General features: G+C 42.9%; 1 protein-coding gene across 1 annotated transcript in view; it reads left to right on the top strand.

Moving 5' to 3' along the window:
- The window catches only part of LOC112248353 (breakpoint cluster region protein-like), a 40,002-nt gene that overhangs the window by 5,463 nt on the left and 16,927 nt on the right, over positions 1 to 17,612 (top strand). The window contains exons 3-9 of the mRNA XM_024417302.2: positions 12,535 to 12,713; positions 13,536 to 13,640; positions 13,825 to 14,010; positions 14,760 to 14,867; positions 15,053 to 15,110; positions 15,355 to 15,407; positions 16,133 to 16,273. Of these exons, the coding sequence (XP_024273070.2) occupies positions 12,535 to 12,713; positions 13,536 to 13,640; positions 13,825 to 14,010; positions 14,760 to 14,867; positions 15,053 to 15,110; positions 15,355 to 15,407; positions 16,133 to 16,273 (830 nt within the window). The remainder of the gene's footprint in view (positions 1 to 12,534; positions 12,714 to 13,535; positions 13,641 to 13,824; positions 14,011 to 14,759; positions 14,868 to 15,052; positions 15,111 to 15,354; positions 15,408 to 16,132; positions 16,274 to 17,612) is intronic.

Raw genomic sequence — 17,612 nt, 5'->3', positions numbered from 1 at the left:
GCTGCTGGTTAGCTAGCTCTGAATAGAGCTGCTGATTAGCTGTGAATAGAGCTGCTGGTTAGCTAGCTCTGAATAGAGCTGCTGATTAGCTGTGAATAGAGCTGCTGATTAGCTGTGAATAGAGCTGCTGGTTAGCTAGCTGTGAATAGAGCTGCTGGTTAGCTAGCTCTGAATAGAGCTGTTGATTAGCTGTGAATAGAGCTGCTGGTTAGCTGTGAATAGAGCTGCTGGTTAGCTAGCTGTGAATAGAGCTGCTGGTTAGCTAGCTGAATAGAGCTGCTGGTTAGCTAGCTGTGAATAGAGCTGCTGGTTAGCTAGCTGTGAATAGAGCTGCTGGTTAGCTAGCTCTGAATAGAGCTGCTGGTTAGCTAGCTCTGAATAGAGCTGCTGGTTAGGTTAGCTCTGAATAGAGCTGCTGGTTAGGTTAGCTCTGAATAGAGCTGCTGGTTAGGTTAGCTCTGAATAGAGATGCTGGTTAGGTTAGCTCTGAATAGAGATGCTGGTTAGGTTAGCTCTGAATAGAGATGCTGGTTAGGTTAGCTCTGAATAGAGATGCTGGTTAGGTTAGCTCTGAATAGAGATGCTGGTTAGGTTAGCTCTGAATAGAGATGCTGGTTAGGTTAGCTCTGAATAGAGATGCTGGTTAGGTTAGCTCTGAATAGAGATGCTGGTCAGGTTAGCTCTGAATAGAGATGCTGGTCAGGTTAGCTCTGAATAGAGATGCTGGTCAGGTTAGCTCTGAATAGAGATGCTGGTTAGGTTAGCTCTGAATAGAGATGCTGGTTAGGTTAGCTCTGAATAGAGATGCTGGTTAGGTTAGCTCTGAATAGAGATGCTGGTTAGGTTAGCTCTGAATAGAGATGCTGGTTAGCTGTGTGGCTTAAAGGAAGCCACTTCTATGGTTTGTCTGCTTTGCTATAGTTAATTATCACTATAACATAGGCATATGCCAGTGGCCAGTACTTTGACTCATGGCTAATCATGAGTACATTATAAAAAGGTCTACTGGGGATTGTGTTGTTAGAATGTCTGCACTTTGAGTGAACCTGTGCCAGGCCAAGAGGAGCTTCCACTTAATATCAATTAGACAAGTCTGTATGTCTCATTTGACACTAATGAAAAGCTTTCACTCAGGTGGTCTGATAGTGGTCCTATCTGTCAGCGTGTCTGGCCTCAGTCCAGGGCTGTATTTGCAACCACAGGAGAAATCACAGAGGCGGTGGTGGCCCACACTCCAGGTTTACGATCCAATCATGAATATTTCAGAGCTCCTGATGAAGCTCACACTGTTTCTTTTTTGTACCTGAATGTCAACATTCTGAGCCTTTAGTGGTTAAGGAAGCAAAAATGATTTCACCTCTCCCTCCCATTGAGTTTACATACAAGATACGTGTCCAACAATTTAGATGAAGTGGCGCCAGCACAGAAAAGGGAAAGAGCTCTTGTGCACCCTGACTGAGCTCTGTGTTTCGTGTCACCTGTCCTCTCGGGTGGGTGACTTGGTAAAATGGTACAGAATGGAGTGTGCCTGGAGAGCTGGCAGGGGATCATAGCAGCAGGCCAGGGACCTGCCAACTGCAGTCAGATGGAGCGAAGGGACAAACACACCATTAATATCTGAAATAAGCAGGCCCTATCCAGTTCAAGTTACACCAGCATAGGGGTTAACGGTTGGGCAGTAGCCTACTTGGCGCAATTTCAACCCTTAACTCTGAAACATGAGAAATACTGTCAGATTGAACAGCACATCTGAAAGTATTTGTGTCTACCCCAGGCTGTTTTCCATATCCATATATTTTCTTACAGATAATGGTAAAAATGCATGAGAAATGTTTGATCTTTTGGCCCTCCCTCCAGGCCTCCTCCTCCTCTCTAATCCTCCCTCGTGCTCCGTCTCCGTCCCCTTCTGGTCCCCTGGTCTTAGCTCCCTTTACAGGTCCTATTCAAAGGGCCCTCTGTGCTGCTGGCTGGCAAGCCACGTGTTTATGGAATGTTTCAGCTGCTTGTGGGGTGTGAGGGAACACAGCGATGGTAATGTGCTATATGAGATGAGCTCACCTCTGCACAAACTGCCTGGGCCATGTTAGACAATAATTAGTTTGTGGATGTTGCTTCTGGCAGACAGTACTATTTCATGTATTTACTTTAACAAGATGTACTGTAGAACAAATACGCATATCTACAAGCATGAGTCCTTAAGAAGATTCCTCCTGGAAGCTAAACAGCTTTTCTTGAAATTGCTCTGAAAGCACAATTATAGGGAATAATCATGTTTAGTTCCTGGTCTTTGCTCCCATTTCCTGGTTGTCCACAGTGCTGAGTGGAAAAGCCTCTAAACCTGGCCTTCTGTGTGTCCAACACTTAGACTAGTCTCATGTGAGTGCATCTGTTTGGGTTGAATTTTGTGTGTGTGTCTGCAATCTGTTTTTCTTGTGGTTTATTGGAAAAGAGAAGATAAGACACGGGTGTTGAGATCTGAATAACTTATATGAGGGGAAAACACTTTGTGTTGGTTGCCTCTTTTCTCTCCCTCTTTTTCAGCTAGTATCACACCCTCACTGTATCAGTCAAGTTTGTGTGTGCACCCGCACACAAACACAGTACCAGTACCAGTCAAAAGTTTGGACAGCCCTACTCATTCAAGGTTTTTCTTTATTTTGACTATTTTCTGCACTGTAGAATAATAGTGAAGACATCAAAACTATGAAATAACACAATGGAGTCATGTAGTAACCAAAAAAGTGTTAAACAAATCTAAATATATTCTTCAAAGTAGCAACCCTTTTTTCCTTGACAGCTTTACACACTCTTGGCATTCTCTCAACCAGCTTCATGAGGTAGTCACCTGGAATGCATTTCAATTAACAGGTGTGCCTTGTTAAAAGTACATTTGTGGAATTTCTTTCCTTAATGCTTTTGAGCCAATCAGTTGTGTTTTGGATGATTTGGACTGCAAAGTGAAGGAAAAGCAGCCAACAAGTGCTCAGCATATGTGAGAACTCCTTCAAGACTGTTGGATAAGCATTCCAGGTGACTACCTTATGAAGTTGGTTGAGAGAATGCCAAGAGTGTGCAAAGCTGTCATCAAGGCAAAGGATGGCTACTTTAAAGAATCTAAAATATATTTTGATTTGTTTAACACTTTTTTTTGGTTACATCTGTTATTTAATAGTTTTGATGTCTTCACTATTATTCTACAATGTTAAAAATAAAGAAAAACCCTTTAATGAGTAGGTTTGTCCAAACTTTTGACTGGTACTGTTTATCCTGTAGGTCACAGACTGGAGCAATTATTGAACCTTGATATTCTGTTATACAGAGCATTACTGTGACCACCCTGAGCTATTTCAACACGCTGATTAGTAAGTGTGGTGGGCTGGGCAGCTGAGTTCTGACCTACACTGCTCAATGGCTGGTGCTAATTTTAGGCTGTCCCATAACCGATCTGAGCAGAGCTGGTGGGCCTCACTACTCCTACTGGGCCTGTGGTCGGGCTCCCTCCCACTTCAACAGGGCACTTCAGATGTACCAGAATGTGCTGATGGTTGGTTGGCTCGCACTCTGCTGATCTGCCGAAACACCCAGTCAGCTTCTTTCGGGGCTGCAGTGCCACCGCCCCGTTGCAGGTGCCACGTTTTCAGACCTGTTTCTTTTCAACCTGATGGGTGAAGCTCAGTCAGAGAGAAACCAGATGTGCTGAAATGAAGTGTATGCAGTACTGAAAGATCTCCACCCAACCCATCCCTTCCTGTGTTAGCTGTGAGGGATGAAAAGACCCCTTCGTAGTAGTGGGATTGAAGTGCAACTCTTTGTAGGCTGAGGATTAGTAAAGCAGATTTATATTGATAAACCTGTATAACTTTCTATTTGTACATTCCATACATGCTGGATGGTAAAAGACATTGTAACACTTGTTTCCTCTCGGTTAGCTGACAGATGTCTCTCCAGTGATCACACGATCAGGATGAGAATCCATTTAGTGGAGGCAGAAAGTTTCCAACGCTCTTATCAGCATCATTTAAAAAATATACAAAATGTTTAGAAGGTGCCATATCTTTTCTAATCTATAAGCATGCTGTCAGAGGTGACAGAGACTGTCATTGTGCAAATAATCAGTCTTAAAGGGAATATTAGCCCCTTTGGAGAATCCTTTAACATTTGTGTCTCATTTTAACAGATTTTTTCATCTCAATTCTGGTGGTCAATTGAGAGGAATCGGTGTACTCTGTTTTGTCCATTGCATCCCATCCCGGTTAATGCGTGTCCAGATGGGACTGGCAGGATCTCTACAGGCTGTCACTCTGATCACTGTCTGGACCATTTCCTCCTTTTAGTTATTTCCAGAACAAATGCAGAGTTCATCCTTCTCTCCATAGAAATATTTAAAGTGTCCTTTAGCCAATGCAGTGAAGTGTGACAGTGCTTTGATGCATTACATGGAGATTCTAAAAGCAGCAACATTCAGCTTCAACACAATCAAGCTCTCGGTCTTAATCCAAGGGAGAAAGAAAAGGGAACTATATCTTCAAGACAAGTCTTTTTTTAAATGTATTTTTTAGCATTCATATGGATATCCTGTATCCCGCCAAAACTGTGTGAACACTGCTCTCTAAGCAAGGTCACATCATAGTTGTGATGTTGAATTTCTGTGTTTATGATTCTGTGGATTTGTCCTGCTAACACATCTGTCATTCCCCTTCTCTCTGGATCACAGTCGGTTCATCTATCTATACATGTGGATTAGGATTACAGGTCTGTGAATATGTCCTTGATGCTTTTGTTGTGTGTGTTGCGTCAAACCTCTCATCACTCTCCACAATTGTTGCATCCACAGGGACAGAGTGCATGTTGACAGTGCACAGGTTATTCTCTGGACTAGGATTTAAGAGCATGTTAACCTGTTATGTTTGGAATCCTAGCAGACAGCTATTTATAGGTCAGCCTTGTCCTATTGTAAAATATAAAAGAGAAGCTGGTTTGTAGTAATGTGGCCAAATGGCTCCCTCGGGAACTACTAACTTGTACACTAAACAAACACAACTTCCAGATCCAGCCAAAGCTTTTCTGAGCCTGATGAACTTTGGCTTCCTAAACCCAAAGATCAGAACACTGGCAAATTCAATAATGCTGAAAGAACCTCTAAATTCTGCAGGATTCTCTACTAAAAGTCCAGAGAAATGTTGTCCTTTGCTGCTACATCTAAAACCCTCTCAGCCCCAGCTGTTGGTTTGAGCACTGTTATGCAATGTTATTAGAATATATTTGTTACAGCTCTATTGCACATTAGTAACCATTTTGAGGTTAATTGAGGGGAGACACAGATACACTCTACCACCATTCAACCACATAGTGTTTAAGAGTAAACCCCTCTGCTTTCACTATTACTAGGGAAGCTGTTTTAACATAGTTGTTGTTAAAATGTCATTAAGATATATATTTTTATTTATATGATTCATCAATATAAAAATGACAATTTTGGATATCAAAAATGTAATTATTGATAGCAATTATTCACATTTTTGATAGCGACAATAGCATTTATATTTTGTTATTTACAGTGGGGCAAAAAAGTATTTAGTCAGTCACCAATTGTGCAAGTTCTCCCACTTAAAAAGATGAGCGAGGCCTGTAATTTTCATCATAAGTACAATTCAACTATGACAGACAAAATGAGAAAGAAAATCACATTGTAGGATTTTTAATGAATTTATTTGCAAATTATGGTGGAAAATAAGTATTTGGTCAATAACAAAAGTTTATCTCAATACTTTTATATACCCTTTGTTGGCAATGACAGAGGTCAAACGTTTTCTGTAAGTCTTCACAAGGTTTTCACACACTGTTGCTGGTATTTTGGCCCATTCCTCCATGCAGATCTCCTCTAGAGCAGTGATGTTTTGGGGCTGTTGCTGGGAAACACGGTCTTTCAACTCCATCAAAAGATTTTCTATGGGGTTGAGATCTGGAGACTGGCTAGGCCACTCCAGGACCTTGAAATGCTTCTTACGAAGCCACTCCTTCGTTGCCTGGGCGGTGTGTTTGGGATCATTGTCATGCTGAAAGACCCAGCCACGTTTCATCTTCAATGCCCTTGCTGATGGAAGGAGGTTTTCACTCAAAATCTCACGATCCATGGCCCCATTCTTTCCTTTACACGGATCAGTCGTCCTGGTCCCTTTGCAGAAAAACAGCCCCAAAGCATGATGTTTCCACCCCCATGCTTCAGAGTATGTATGGTGTTCTTTGGATGCAACTCAGCAATCTTTGTCCTCCAAACATGACGAGTTGAGTTTTTACCAAAAAGTTATATTTTGGTTTCATCTGACATTCTCCAAATCTTCTTCTGGATCATCCAAATGCTCTCTAGCAAACTTCAGACAGGCCTGGACATGTACTGGCTTAAGCAGGGGGATACGTCTAGCACTGCAGGATTTGAGTCCCTGGCGGCGTAGTGTGTTACTGATGGTAGGCTTTGTTACTTTGGTCCCAGCTCTCTGCAGGTCATTCACTAGGTCCCCCGTGTGGCTCTGGGATTTTTGCTCACCGTTCTTGTGATTATTTTGACCCCACGGGGTGAGATCTTGCGTGGAGCCCCAGATCGAGGAAGATTATCAGTGGTCTTGTATGTCTTCCATTTCCTAATAATTGCTCCCACAGTTGATTTCTTCAAACCAAGCTGCTTACCTATTGCAGATTCAGTCTTCCCAGCCTGGTGCAGGTCTACAATTTTGTTTCTGGTGTCCTTTGACAGCTCTTTGATCTTAGCCATAGTGGAGTTTAGAGTGTGACTGTTTTAGGTTGTGGACAGGTGTCTTTTATACTGATAACAACTTCAAACAGGTGCCATTAATTAAACAGGTGCCATTAACGAGTGGAGGACAGAGGAGCCTCTTAAAGAAGAAGTTACAGGTCTGTGAGAGCCAGAAATCTAGCTTGTTTGTAGGTGACCAAATACTTATTTTCCACCATAATTTGCAAATAAATTCATAAAAAATCCTACAATGTGATTTTCTGTCATAGTTGAAGTGTACCTATGATGAAAATTACAGGCCTCATCTTTTTAAGTGGGAGAACTTGCACAATTGGTGGCTGACTAAATACTTTTTTGCCCCACTGTATTATAATGAACTTCATGGGGTCGGGATTACATTTGCGTGCTCCTACATACAGTGCTAGTGAAAGTCTACAAATTCCTTGCACAGTTTTCACATTTTGCTGCCTTAAAATTTTATCTAAAAAAGATTACATTTGATATTTTTTGTATTGATGCACACAACCTACTCCACATTTTCAAAGTAAAATAATATTAATATAGAAAATTCCATTATTCATTTAAAAAATTCCATTATTAATATAAAACGTGATGAATATACACAGTTTATTTTGGTACACCCATCTAATACCAGTTCAACCCCCCCGTTTCCTTCAGAACAGCTTGAATTCTTCGGGGTGTTGACATTGGTATCAAGGGACCTAACGTGTGCCAGGAAAACATTCCCCACACCATTACACCACCGCCACCAGCCTGTACCATTGACACCCGGCATGATGAGGCCGTGGACTCATGCTGCTTACGCCAAATCCTAACTCGGCCATCAGCATGACCAAACAGGAACCAGGATTTGTCGGGCCAGGCAATGTTTTTCCACTCCACAATTGTCCAGTGTAGGTGATCGCGTGCCGACTGGAGCCTCTTCTTCTTGTCTTTAGTTGATAGGAATGGAACCGGTGTGGTCTTCTGCTGCAATAGCCCATCCGTGACAAGGACCGACGAGTTGAGTGTTCCGAGATGCCGTTGTGCACACCACTGTAGTACTGAGCTATTATTTGCCTGTTTGTGGCCCGCCTGTTTGCTTGCATGATTCTTGCCATTCTCCTTTGAACTCTCTCATCAACGAGTTGTTTTCGACCACAGGACTGCCGCTGACTGGATGTTTTTTGTTTGTCGTACCATTATTGGCCAACCCTAGGCACTGTCGTGCGTGAAAATCCCAGGAGGCCGGATGTTTCTGAGATACTCGAACCCGCGCCCCTGGCAACGACGATCATACTACTCTGAAAGTCACTTATGTCACTAGTTTGGCCCATTCTAACGTTCAATATAAAAGTAACTGAATGCCTGTCTGCCTGCTTTATATAGCAAGCCATGGCCTTGTGACTCACTGTCTGTAGGAGCGAACCATTTTCGTGAACTGGCCACTGACTATGTTAAAACGGCTTTCCATACTAATACTGCAAGAAGGAAACTGCATTAGCTCTTTGGTAATCCCACAGAGCTGTAGCTGATCTTCTTTGTTAAATGTTTTTAACATGATTTAACTTAGGAAAAAGTCAATGCATTAGACAACTCACAGGGTTGGTTCAAAGACAGCAATCCCAGAGTTGATATATGATATTTCATATTCATTTAAATGTGTACGTGTGGGAGGAGGGGGATGTTTGTGTGAAAAGGTGACCGTGTGCAGAATGTCTGTTTCCTGCTCTGAAGTTGATGAATTTGCTGAATGTTCTGGACAGACCTGCCTGGACACTTCCTTAGCAACAGGCCTTGCAGTCTGAGAACTAAGCTGTACTGAGGAACTAGTCTATTGTGAAATCCTCTTCACTCAATGTTGGGAAGCTTGCCTGCTTTTTCATGCTACCATGGATAACTATTCTGCATTTAAAAAGCATGGTTTTCCCAGAGCCATGTAAATAACTGTCTCTGTGAACATTTATTTTAGTTAATATCAATTAATGTAAGAAATAACATTTTAAGACATGTTTTATAGTTTATGTCCATTTTACTGAAATATATTTGTGTCTGTGTGATTGGTCAGTGTGTGTCCATTGACCGTGATTTCCAGGCCTCTGTGGCTGTGTGAGAGGTTATTCACCCAGGGTCACTGCTGTTGTATAATCTGACAGACACACAGTGTGGCCTTTCACATTGACTTCCCCTGTATTCCCCTTGCCTGTTCCTCCAGAGTAAACACAGTGGTTTCTCTCTGCACGGCCCCTTGCCTGTTCCTCCAGAGTAAACACAGTGGTTTCTCTCTGCACGGCCCCTTGCCTGCTCCTCCAGAGTAAACACAGTGGTTTCTCTCTGCTCTGCCCCTTGCCTGCTCCTCCAGAGTAAACACAGTGGTTTCTCTCTGCTCTGCCCCTTGCCTGCTCCTCCAGAGTAAACACAGTGGTTTCTCTCTGCACGGCCCCTTGCCTGTTCCTCCAGAGTAAACACAGTGGTTTCTCTCTGCACGGCCCCTTGCCTGCTGCTCCAGAGTAAACACAGTGGTTTCTCTCTGCTCTGCCCCTTGCCTGCTCCTCCAGAGTAAACACAGTGGTTTCTCTCTGCTCTGCCCCTTGCCTGCTCCTCCAGAGTAAACACAGTGGTTTCTCTCTGCACGGCCCCTTGCCTGCTCCTCCAGAGTAAACACAGTGGTTTCTCTCTGCTCTGCCCCTTGCCTGTTCCTCCAGAGTAAACACAGTGGTTTCTCTCTGCTCTGCCCCTTGCCTGCTCCTCCAGAGTAAACACAGTGGTTTCTCTCTGCATGGCCCAGTGTGTTTGTTCAGGTTCTTTGTCATGGTCTCTGGGGGTGTCCCACTGTCAGCCTGACTCAACCAGCCCCCGGCCACTCCACATGGCTGGGTTCCATCTGCCTTCCTTGCTTCCGGAATCCTCTCTTTCCTGTTTTCTAGCAGAGGTGAACTACACTGAGCAAAAATATAAACGCAACATGCAACAATTTCAAAGATTTTACAGTTACAGTTAAAGTAAGGAAATCAGAAATAAATTCATTAGGCCCTAATCTATGGATCTCACATGACTGGGAATACAGATGTGCATCTCTTGGTCACAGATACAGTACCTGGTGAGAACACCATTTGCCTCATGCAGCACGACACATCTCCTTCACATAGAGTTGATCAGGCTGTTGATTGTGGAATGTTGTTCCACTCCTCTTCAAGGACTGTGTGAAGTTGCTGGATATTGGCGGGTACTGGAACACACTGTTGTACACGTCGATCCATAGCATCCCAAATATGTTTAATGGGAGTATGCAGGCCATGGAAGAACTGGGACATTTTCAGGTTCCAGGAATTGTGTACAGAACCTTGCAAAATGGGGCCGTGCATTTTCATGCTGAAATGTGATGGCTGTGGGTGAATGGCACGACACTGGGCCTCAGGATCTTGTTGCAGTATCTATGTGTGCATTCAAATTGCCATTGACAAAATGCAGTTGTCTTTGTTGTCTGTAGCTTATGCCTACCCATACCATAACCCCACCTCCACCATGGGGCACTCTGTTCACAACGTTGACATCAACAAAACGCTCGCCCACATGATGCCATCGCTGTCTGTTATCTGTCTGTTACCCAGTACAGTTGATGCCGGGATTCATCCGTGAAGAGCACACATCTCCAGCATGCCAGTGACCATTGAAGGTGAGCATTTGCCCACCGAAGTTGGCTACAACGTTGAACTACAGTCAGGTCAAGACCCTGGTGAAGACGACAAGCATGCAGATGTGCTTCCCTGAGACAGTTTGTGCAGAAGTTCTTTGGTTGTGCAAACCCCCAGTTTTATCAGCTGCCCGGGTGGCTGCTCTCAGATGATCCCGCAGGTGAAGAAGCCGGATGTGGGGAACCTGGTTTGGGGCGGTTACACGTGGTCTGCTATTGTGAGGCCGGTCAGACGCACTGCCAAAATCTCTAAAACGCCATTGGAGGTTGGGCGTTCCTTCAGTCAGCATGCCAATTGCACGCTCCCTCAAATTGAGACATCTGTGGCATTGTGTTGTGTGACACAACTGCACATTTTAGAGTGGCCTTTTATTGGCCCCAGCACAAGGTGCACCTGTGTAATGATCATGCTGTTTAATCAGCTTCTTGATATGCCACACCTGTCAGGTGGATGGATTATCTTGGCAACGGAGAAATGCTCACTAACAGGGATGTAAAAAATATGTGCACAGAATTTGAGAGAAATAAGCTTTTTATGCATATGGACATTTTCGAGGATCTTTTATTTCAGCTCATGAAGGGACCAATACTTTACATGTTGCGTTTATATTTTGGTTCAGTATAGTTATCGCTGTGTCCACTTCTGAACATGCAGTATTTCAGCTACATTCAGCTATTTTAACACTGAGGCCTCACAGACAAACAAACACCACAGCTTGTATCATTACACTGGTGGTGCTTGTGCTTCTGCCACACTGATTCTGACAATAATGGTAGATGTTGTTGATGAGTCAAAGTGACAATAAAAGGGATTGAACCGTTCTTGATGCAAAACTATATAGATGAATAATAGCGGAAACAACTAGACAACAGCAGCTAACACATCAAGATAGACCCCTGTGTTGCATTGTGTCTGCAAACACTTCCACCCAGAATGTCTGCTTTGCTGTGATTGTGAATTAAAGGGGGTGTTTTCTGGTCTGTGTCTAACACCTACAGTACAAACCAGAGAGCAGGAAGAGCTGCGGTTAGTCCTCTCTCTCTGTAACAGGGCGGTCTAATGTAGCCTTGGCCACTTCCCTGCACCTTGGATTTATTCACCAAGAATGAACTTGAAAACCACACAGCCACAATCTGACATGGTTGAGATGAGAGGAGAAGATGTGATGACGAGTGGCAGAACTCCCATTGTCCCAAATATCTATCCCTCTGGCTACTGGTTCACCTATGGCTACTGAGTGATCATTAAGAAGGAATTCCTCTTTGATTGCTCGCATACTCTGTGCCCTCCCTCGAGTTTTTATTGTCATCGAGTTGATATGTAAATAAAGCATTACTATGGTTAATAAGCTCCTGTTCAGTATAGCTGCCTTGAACTGCTTCTGCATCTGTACAGTTAAAGTATGTCATGTACAGAGAGTAGAGGGACTGACTAATGCTTCTCCTCACCACACAAGTGAATCAGAGTTTTTGCTGCGATTCTCCTGGCTTATCCTCTGCTGTGGGATGGTCCCTGTGTGTCTGGCACAGTCTCTGAAGATCAGAGGGGATTTGAAGCACAGAGACACAGAATGTATTGGAATAGAGCACATTAGAGTTTGAATGACAGAGCTGTTTTCATCAGGTCATTCTAGTTATTTTGAATGTACAGTAGCTTTTATATAATACCATTGATATACAGATATGAATAACTTTATTTTATTTTAGTAATATTTTTACGCCCTTGTGTTTGATGTAAGACCTATTTTGGTTCTTTTTGAGTCTGCACCATATTCTCGTCTCAACAAAGGATTATTGTTTTTAAATAAAAAAATATATATATTTCAAAGTGCAGATGAATATAGTCACATATTTTTTGGAGGGAGGTGATGTTCCCAGTCAAACCGGTCATGACAACTGATCACACATTTCTATCTTCTTTCACTACCTGTTCAGTGGCTTTAATGGTGTTTTTAGAGGAGAAGAGAGAATGCCTTGCATGTGAAGGGTGTGAAGTGTCAGAGAGAGATACACACAGTGCCACTGTCTTAGAACCTACTTTACACTACCACACCTAATCCCCTCCATCTGTCTGTAATTATCCCAAAAGTCCCCTACAGTGGGACCCCTCCTTCCTATGGCTATGACCTGGAGCAGGCGGAGGAGCACCAGCAGCACCATGACCTCCTGCCTTTCAGCACCTCACCCACCTCCTCACCTCGCCTCCGCTCCAAGAGCTGCAGCAGCCAGCACACACACTCCTCTGGCTCCCTGGAGTCCACCCTGTCGGTAAGGTTATTGCCAGTTTATCATACACCTCCATCTTCTACTCTTAAAGCCCATGGGTCTGATTTTTCCACCCAGTGCAGCTGTCTGTTAATGCCCCCGTCCTCTATAAGTCTGCCTTGGGCTCTCTGAGTGTATTTAATAGAGATGCTCTGCTCGTTCCAACCACACTTTCACTCACCCTATAAATCTCATCCACCTCTATTGTACTGTACCTAGCCAATCTCCGGTGTCCCCTAGGTCCTCCTCTGATGTGCTCAGCTCTCTGATCTTCAAAGGTTAAATCCAGGGGGAGGCCTTCTCTTGTGCCCCCTTAGTATTCCAGCTGTGGAATGTCAGAGCTATTCATTTCTGCTCTGTGCATGAGCTCCATATCGACCGACCACAGGCGGCTGGTGGCACCTTAACGGGGAGTACGGGCTCATAGTAATGGCTGGAACGGAATAAATGGAATCGTGAGCGACAGACTGTCAGAAACCTAACTACTGATGCCTTTGACCCATCAGTAACTACAGGTCCCATCCTAGGCTAGGAAAACAATTGTTTACCTCCACAATACAATGGATCTTTGACCCTGGCCTCTGCCCTCTACATCTCCAACAGGATTTAATCAAATGTATTGGGTTCCCATGAGACGATAGTCTCTACTCGTAGCTGTTTAGCGGTCTCATTCAACACCCAGGGAGATTAGGGAAGATCTGCTCTGGTTACAATTAGAATCACCAAATAAGCCTGGTAGAAGTGAATCCCCGGTCTGTCGCTCTCACTGTCTCTCTCTTTCTCTCTCTCTCTGCCATTCACTGTTAGTCTCATTCTCACACACAGACAGAGCTGGATCAGGAGAAGGAGTTGGAGATGCGGAAGTGGGTTTTGTCAGGGATCCTGGCCAGTGAGGAGACATATCTCAGCCACCTGGGGGCTATCTTACTGGTAAGAGACAGGACTTTGAGCTAATTGAATATGACACTAATTGAATATGCCACACCTCACTGTGATGAACAGTGATTTCAGAGCATTGGGACAGTAAAATGTTGGATGGACAGACGGATGTATACACACACACACACACACACACACACATACAGTAATGCTTGTCTTGCATTGATTGTCCCAGCCCATGAAGCCTCTGAGGGCAGCGGCCACCACCTCCCAGCCGATGCTGACCATCCAGCAGATAGAGACCATCTTCTTCAAGGTGACGGAGCTCCATGAGATCCACAATGACTTCTACAATGCCCTGCTACCCAGAGTTCAGGAGTGGTGCCACAACCAGTGTGTGGGCGATCTCTTCCAGAAACTGGTGAGCATTATTATTGTTGTGTAAAGACTTAGGAAATTCTGTTATGGTTCTTTTGTGTTAGTTCTTCCAGATGCATTTGTTCCTTTGTTCATAAGTACAAAAACGTGAAATAGATCCCCCCCAGCCACAAACTGCATTCTTCTGTGAGTAAGCAGATATTTATCCAATAAGTCAGTCACTTTTAAAGACAATATTAGTAGACTTCCTTTGATCATTAATAATACTGAAGAGAGATTTAAAGAGTAGAAAAAGGGAGTTAGACTGGCTATAATGTGCGGTGGATGCTGGACCCCACATGTGAGCAGACTGCCTGGAGACATATCCCACACAGATAAAAGCCTGGCTATAGCACATAACAGGCAGTAATAAGGACAAAACATCACTAAGAGGCTCCTGACTGCAAAGAGCTGCCTCAGTATGACAGTGGAGGAAAGGAAGATGCATGAAACAAAATCACATAATTTGTCCTTTTTTTAATGACTGTTTGCACGCACACTCGCTGCCACGTGTGTGTGTGTGTGTGTGTGTGCACAGTCATAAAAAAAAGGACAAATTATGACTGATAGGATGCATGTTATCAATGCTGTTTTTGTTGAAAGGCCATACCTCGTCTGATCGCTATTCTCAGCACCATGAGAAGGGAAAGCAACTAGTATGACCGGAGTAGAGAGCAGCCAAAACTGGGTACATGAATCCAACAACAGGTTAACTACATCGTATCTACTCTCTATTGTATCTCTCTATTATAGGCCAGCCAGCTAGGAGTGTACAGGGCCTTTGTGGATAACTATACGGTTGCTGTGGAGACGGCTGACAAGTGCTGCCAGGCCAACATACAGTTTGCTGAAATATGTCAGGTATGTATTGTATTTTATATGTCTACTTTTACAAGGGCAACGTTTCGGATAGAATACCTCATCCCCAGGCTCAATTGCTAGAACCGGCTGGGTGGACAGATATTAAAATAAATATTACTGTGATGCTGTGTTGAAATGGTGTACTCGTATCATTATGCCTTTCTTAATTCCTGTTGTGCCCTCAGAATCTTAAGGTCATAAGCACCAAGGAATGCAAAGACCAGGCAAAAAATTCACTGGAAAGTAAGTGCAATTTCATTATTTTGAACAATTCACAGTCAAAATGAACTAAACCTTACATTTATTTAAATATCTATAGACTTTGAAGAATTCAACCCTCTAGTTATTTGAATTCAGAAAGAGTGGTACATGCTTAGTTAAAGCATATTGAATATGACCCTCAACCTCAAGGTGTCCTATGTTGTTAGTTCTGTGTTGCCTTGTCCTGCCTTGGACTTTATATACTTTATGACCCTGTCCCCCTCAGCTCTGCTCTATAAACCTGTGGACAGAGTCACCCGCAGCACCTTGGTTCTGCATGTAAGTCAAATCAACACACTGAAGATTTTTTTCCCTTCAGACCTGAATTTTCTTTATGAAAACAATGCTTCACATATCTTAGAAAAAGTGATCATAATTTATCTCAAATTAATGTATTTTTTCTTTCTCTATTTCACATTTTCTCTTTCTTTCTCTTTCGCTCTCTCTCCTTTCTTAAAATTGTAATTATTTATTTCTGTCTCCCTTTCTTTCTCTCTTTATTTCTTTCTTTCACCCTCTTTCTTTCACTCTCTCCTCTTTCTCTTCCTTTCTTACTATTTCTCTCTCATTCTTTGTTTCTCTTGTTTCTTTCTTTCACCCTCCTTTCTTTTTTATTTTCCTTTCTTACTATTTCTCTCCTTTCTTACATTTTTTATTTCGCTCTCTTTTTTTTCTTTATTTCTCTCTTTCTTTCACTCCTCTCTTTCCCTCTTTCTTTATTTCACCCTCTTTCTCTCCTTTCTTTTTCTTTCTTACTCTTTCTCCTCCTTTTTTACTCTTTCTTTCTCTCTCCGCTCTTTCTCTTTCTTTCCATCTTTCTCTCCTTTTTTTCTTACTCTTTCACTCTTTTTCTATCTCTTACTTTCTTTCACCCTCTCTCTCCTCTCCTTTCTTTTTCTTTCACCTTTCTCCCCCCTCTTTTCCTTTCTTTCTTTCACCCGCTCTTTCTTTCACCCGCTCTTTCTTTCACCCTCTTTCTATCTTTTTCTCTCTTTCTCCCTCAGGACCTGTTGAAACACACCCCCTCCAGCCACCCAGACTATCCACTGCTGCAGGATGCCCTGAGAATCTCCCAGAACTTCCTGTCCAGCATCAACGAGGAGATCACCCCACGCAGGCAGTCTATGACAGTGAAGAAGGGAGAGGTCAGTGTGGCAGGCTATGACATGAGGTGGCATGCATTTTGGACAACCGACTGTCCAAACAGAAAGTTTCAAGTGACCAAATCGAATTTGTGTATGTTCAGACAGCAGTCATTTTGGCTCCACTAGTTGTCACAGTAACGACGGGTGTGTGTGTGCAGTAGGGCAGGCTGATTGGTGCTTGTGCTTCCTGTCACTCAGAAGTTATGTAGCAAGCTAAGGTGACAACAATGCCTGCCATGGACTTTTGCTTTGAATGTTCAAAATCATAATGTAAGAAGACTTTTTTAAAGCCTCAAAGGAGAAGATGATCCAACTTTCAAACGATACCTTTTTGGCTAGCCACAGCAGTTAACTAGCTAGCTAGCACATTCACTAATTTATTTGTAACCAATTAACAAGATAGTTAGCTACCACATGTTCTTGTCAAACTGTCAGCAGAGTAGCTAGCAAGAAACAATATATGCTGAATAAAAGTCTAAAAACCACTTGAGGGCAAATAAATCAGATTTGGCAAGGAATCAGATTTGTCAGATTCTGTGTGCTTTTTTGCAGGAAAAATATCAGATTCGAATCAGATATGCAAATGTATAGGATTTGAGTCGCTTCAAACTGCCAATGTGAACACGGCTTTTGAGGCACACAGACACCCGAACCTGGTCTTGTGGCTATCTGGACCTCCCTTATAATGCTTTCATACTTGTCTTCTTTTCAGACACTTTGATGTCACACTGCACCATTCCATAAGCAAAATAGTGTCAGATTACACAGCCTGCGTCTTGTCCATTCAGACAGTTACAGTAGATAAATCAAATCAAATTAAATCAAATCAAATTTTATTTGTCACATACACATGGTTAGCAGATGTTAATGTGAGTGTAGCGAAATGCTTGTGCTTCTAGTTCCGACAATGCAGTAATAACGAACAAGTAATCTAACTAACAATTCCAAAAAAACTACTGTCTTATACACAGTGTAAGGGGATAAAGAATATGTACATAAGGATATATGAATGAGTGATGGTACAGAGCAGCATAGGCAAGATACAGTAGATGATATCGAGTACAGTATATACATATGAGATGAGTATGTAAACCAAGTGGCATAGTTAAAGTGGCTAGTGATACATGTATTACATAAGGATGCAGTCAATGATATAGAGTACAGTATATACGTATGCATATGAGATGAATAATGTAGGGTAAGTAACATTATATAAGGTAGCATTGTTTAAAGTGGCTAGTGATATATTTACATCATTTCCCATCAATTCCCATTATTAAAGTGGCTGGAGTTGAGTCAGTGTCATTGACAGTGTGTTGGCAGCAGCCACTCAATGTTA

Source organism: Oncorhynchus tshawytscha, linkage group LG04 (genome assembly GCF_018296145.1).
Source record: "Oncorhynchus tshawytscha isolate Ot180627B linkage group LG04, Otsh_v2.0, whole genome shotgun sequence".
NCBI classification, from domain to species: domain Eukaryota; kingdom Metazoa; phylum Chordata; class Actinopteri; order Salmoniformes; family Salmonidae; genus Oncorhynchus; species Oncorhynchus tshawytscha.
This window is presented reverse-complemented; position numbering and strand designations above follow the sequence as displayed.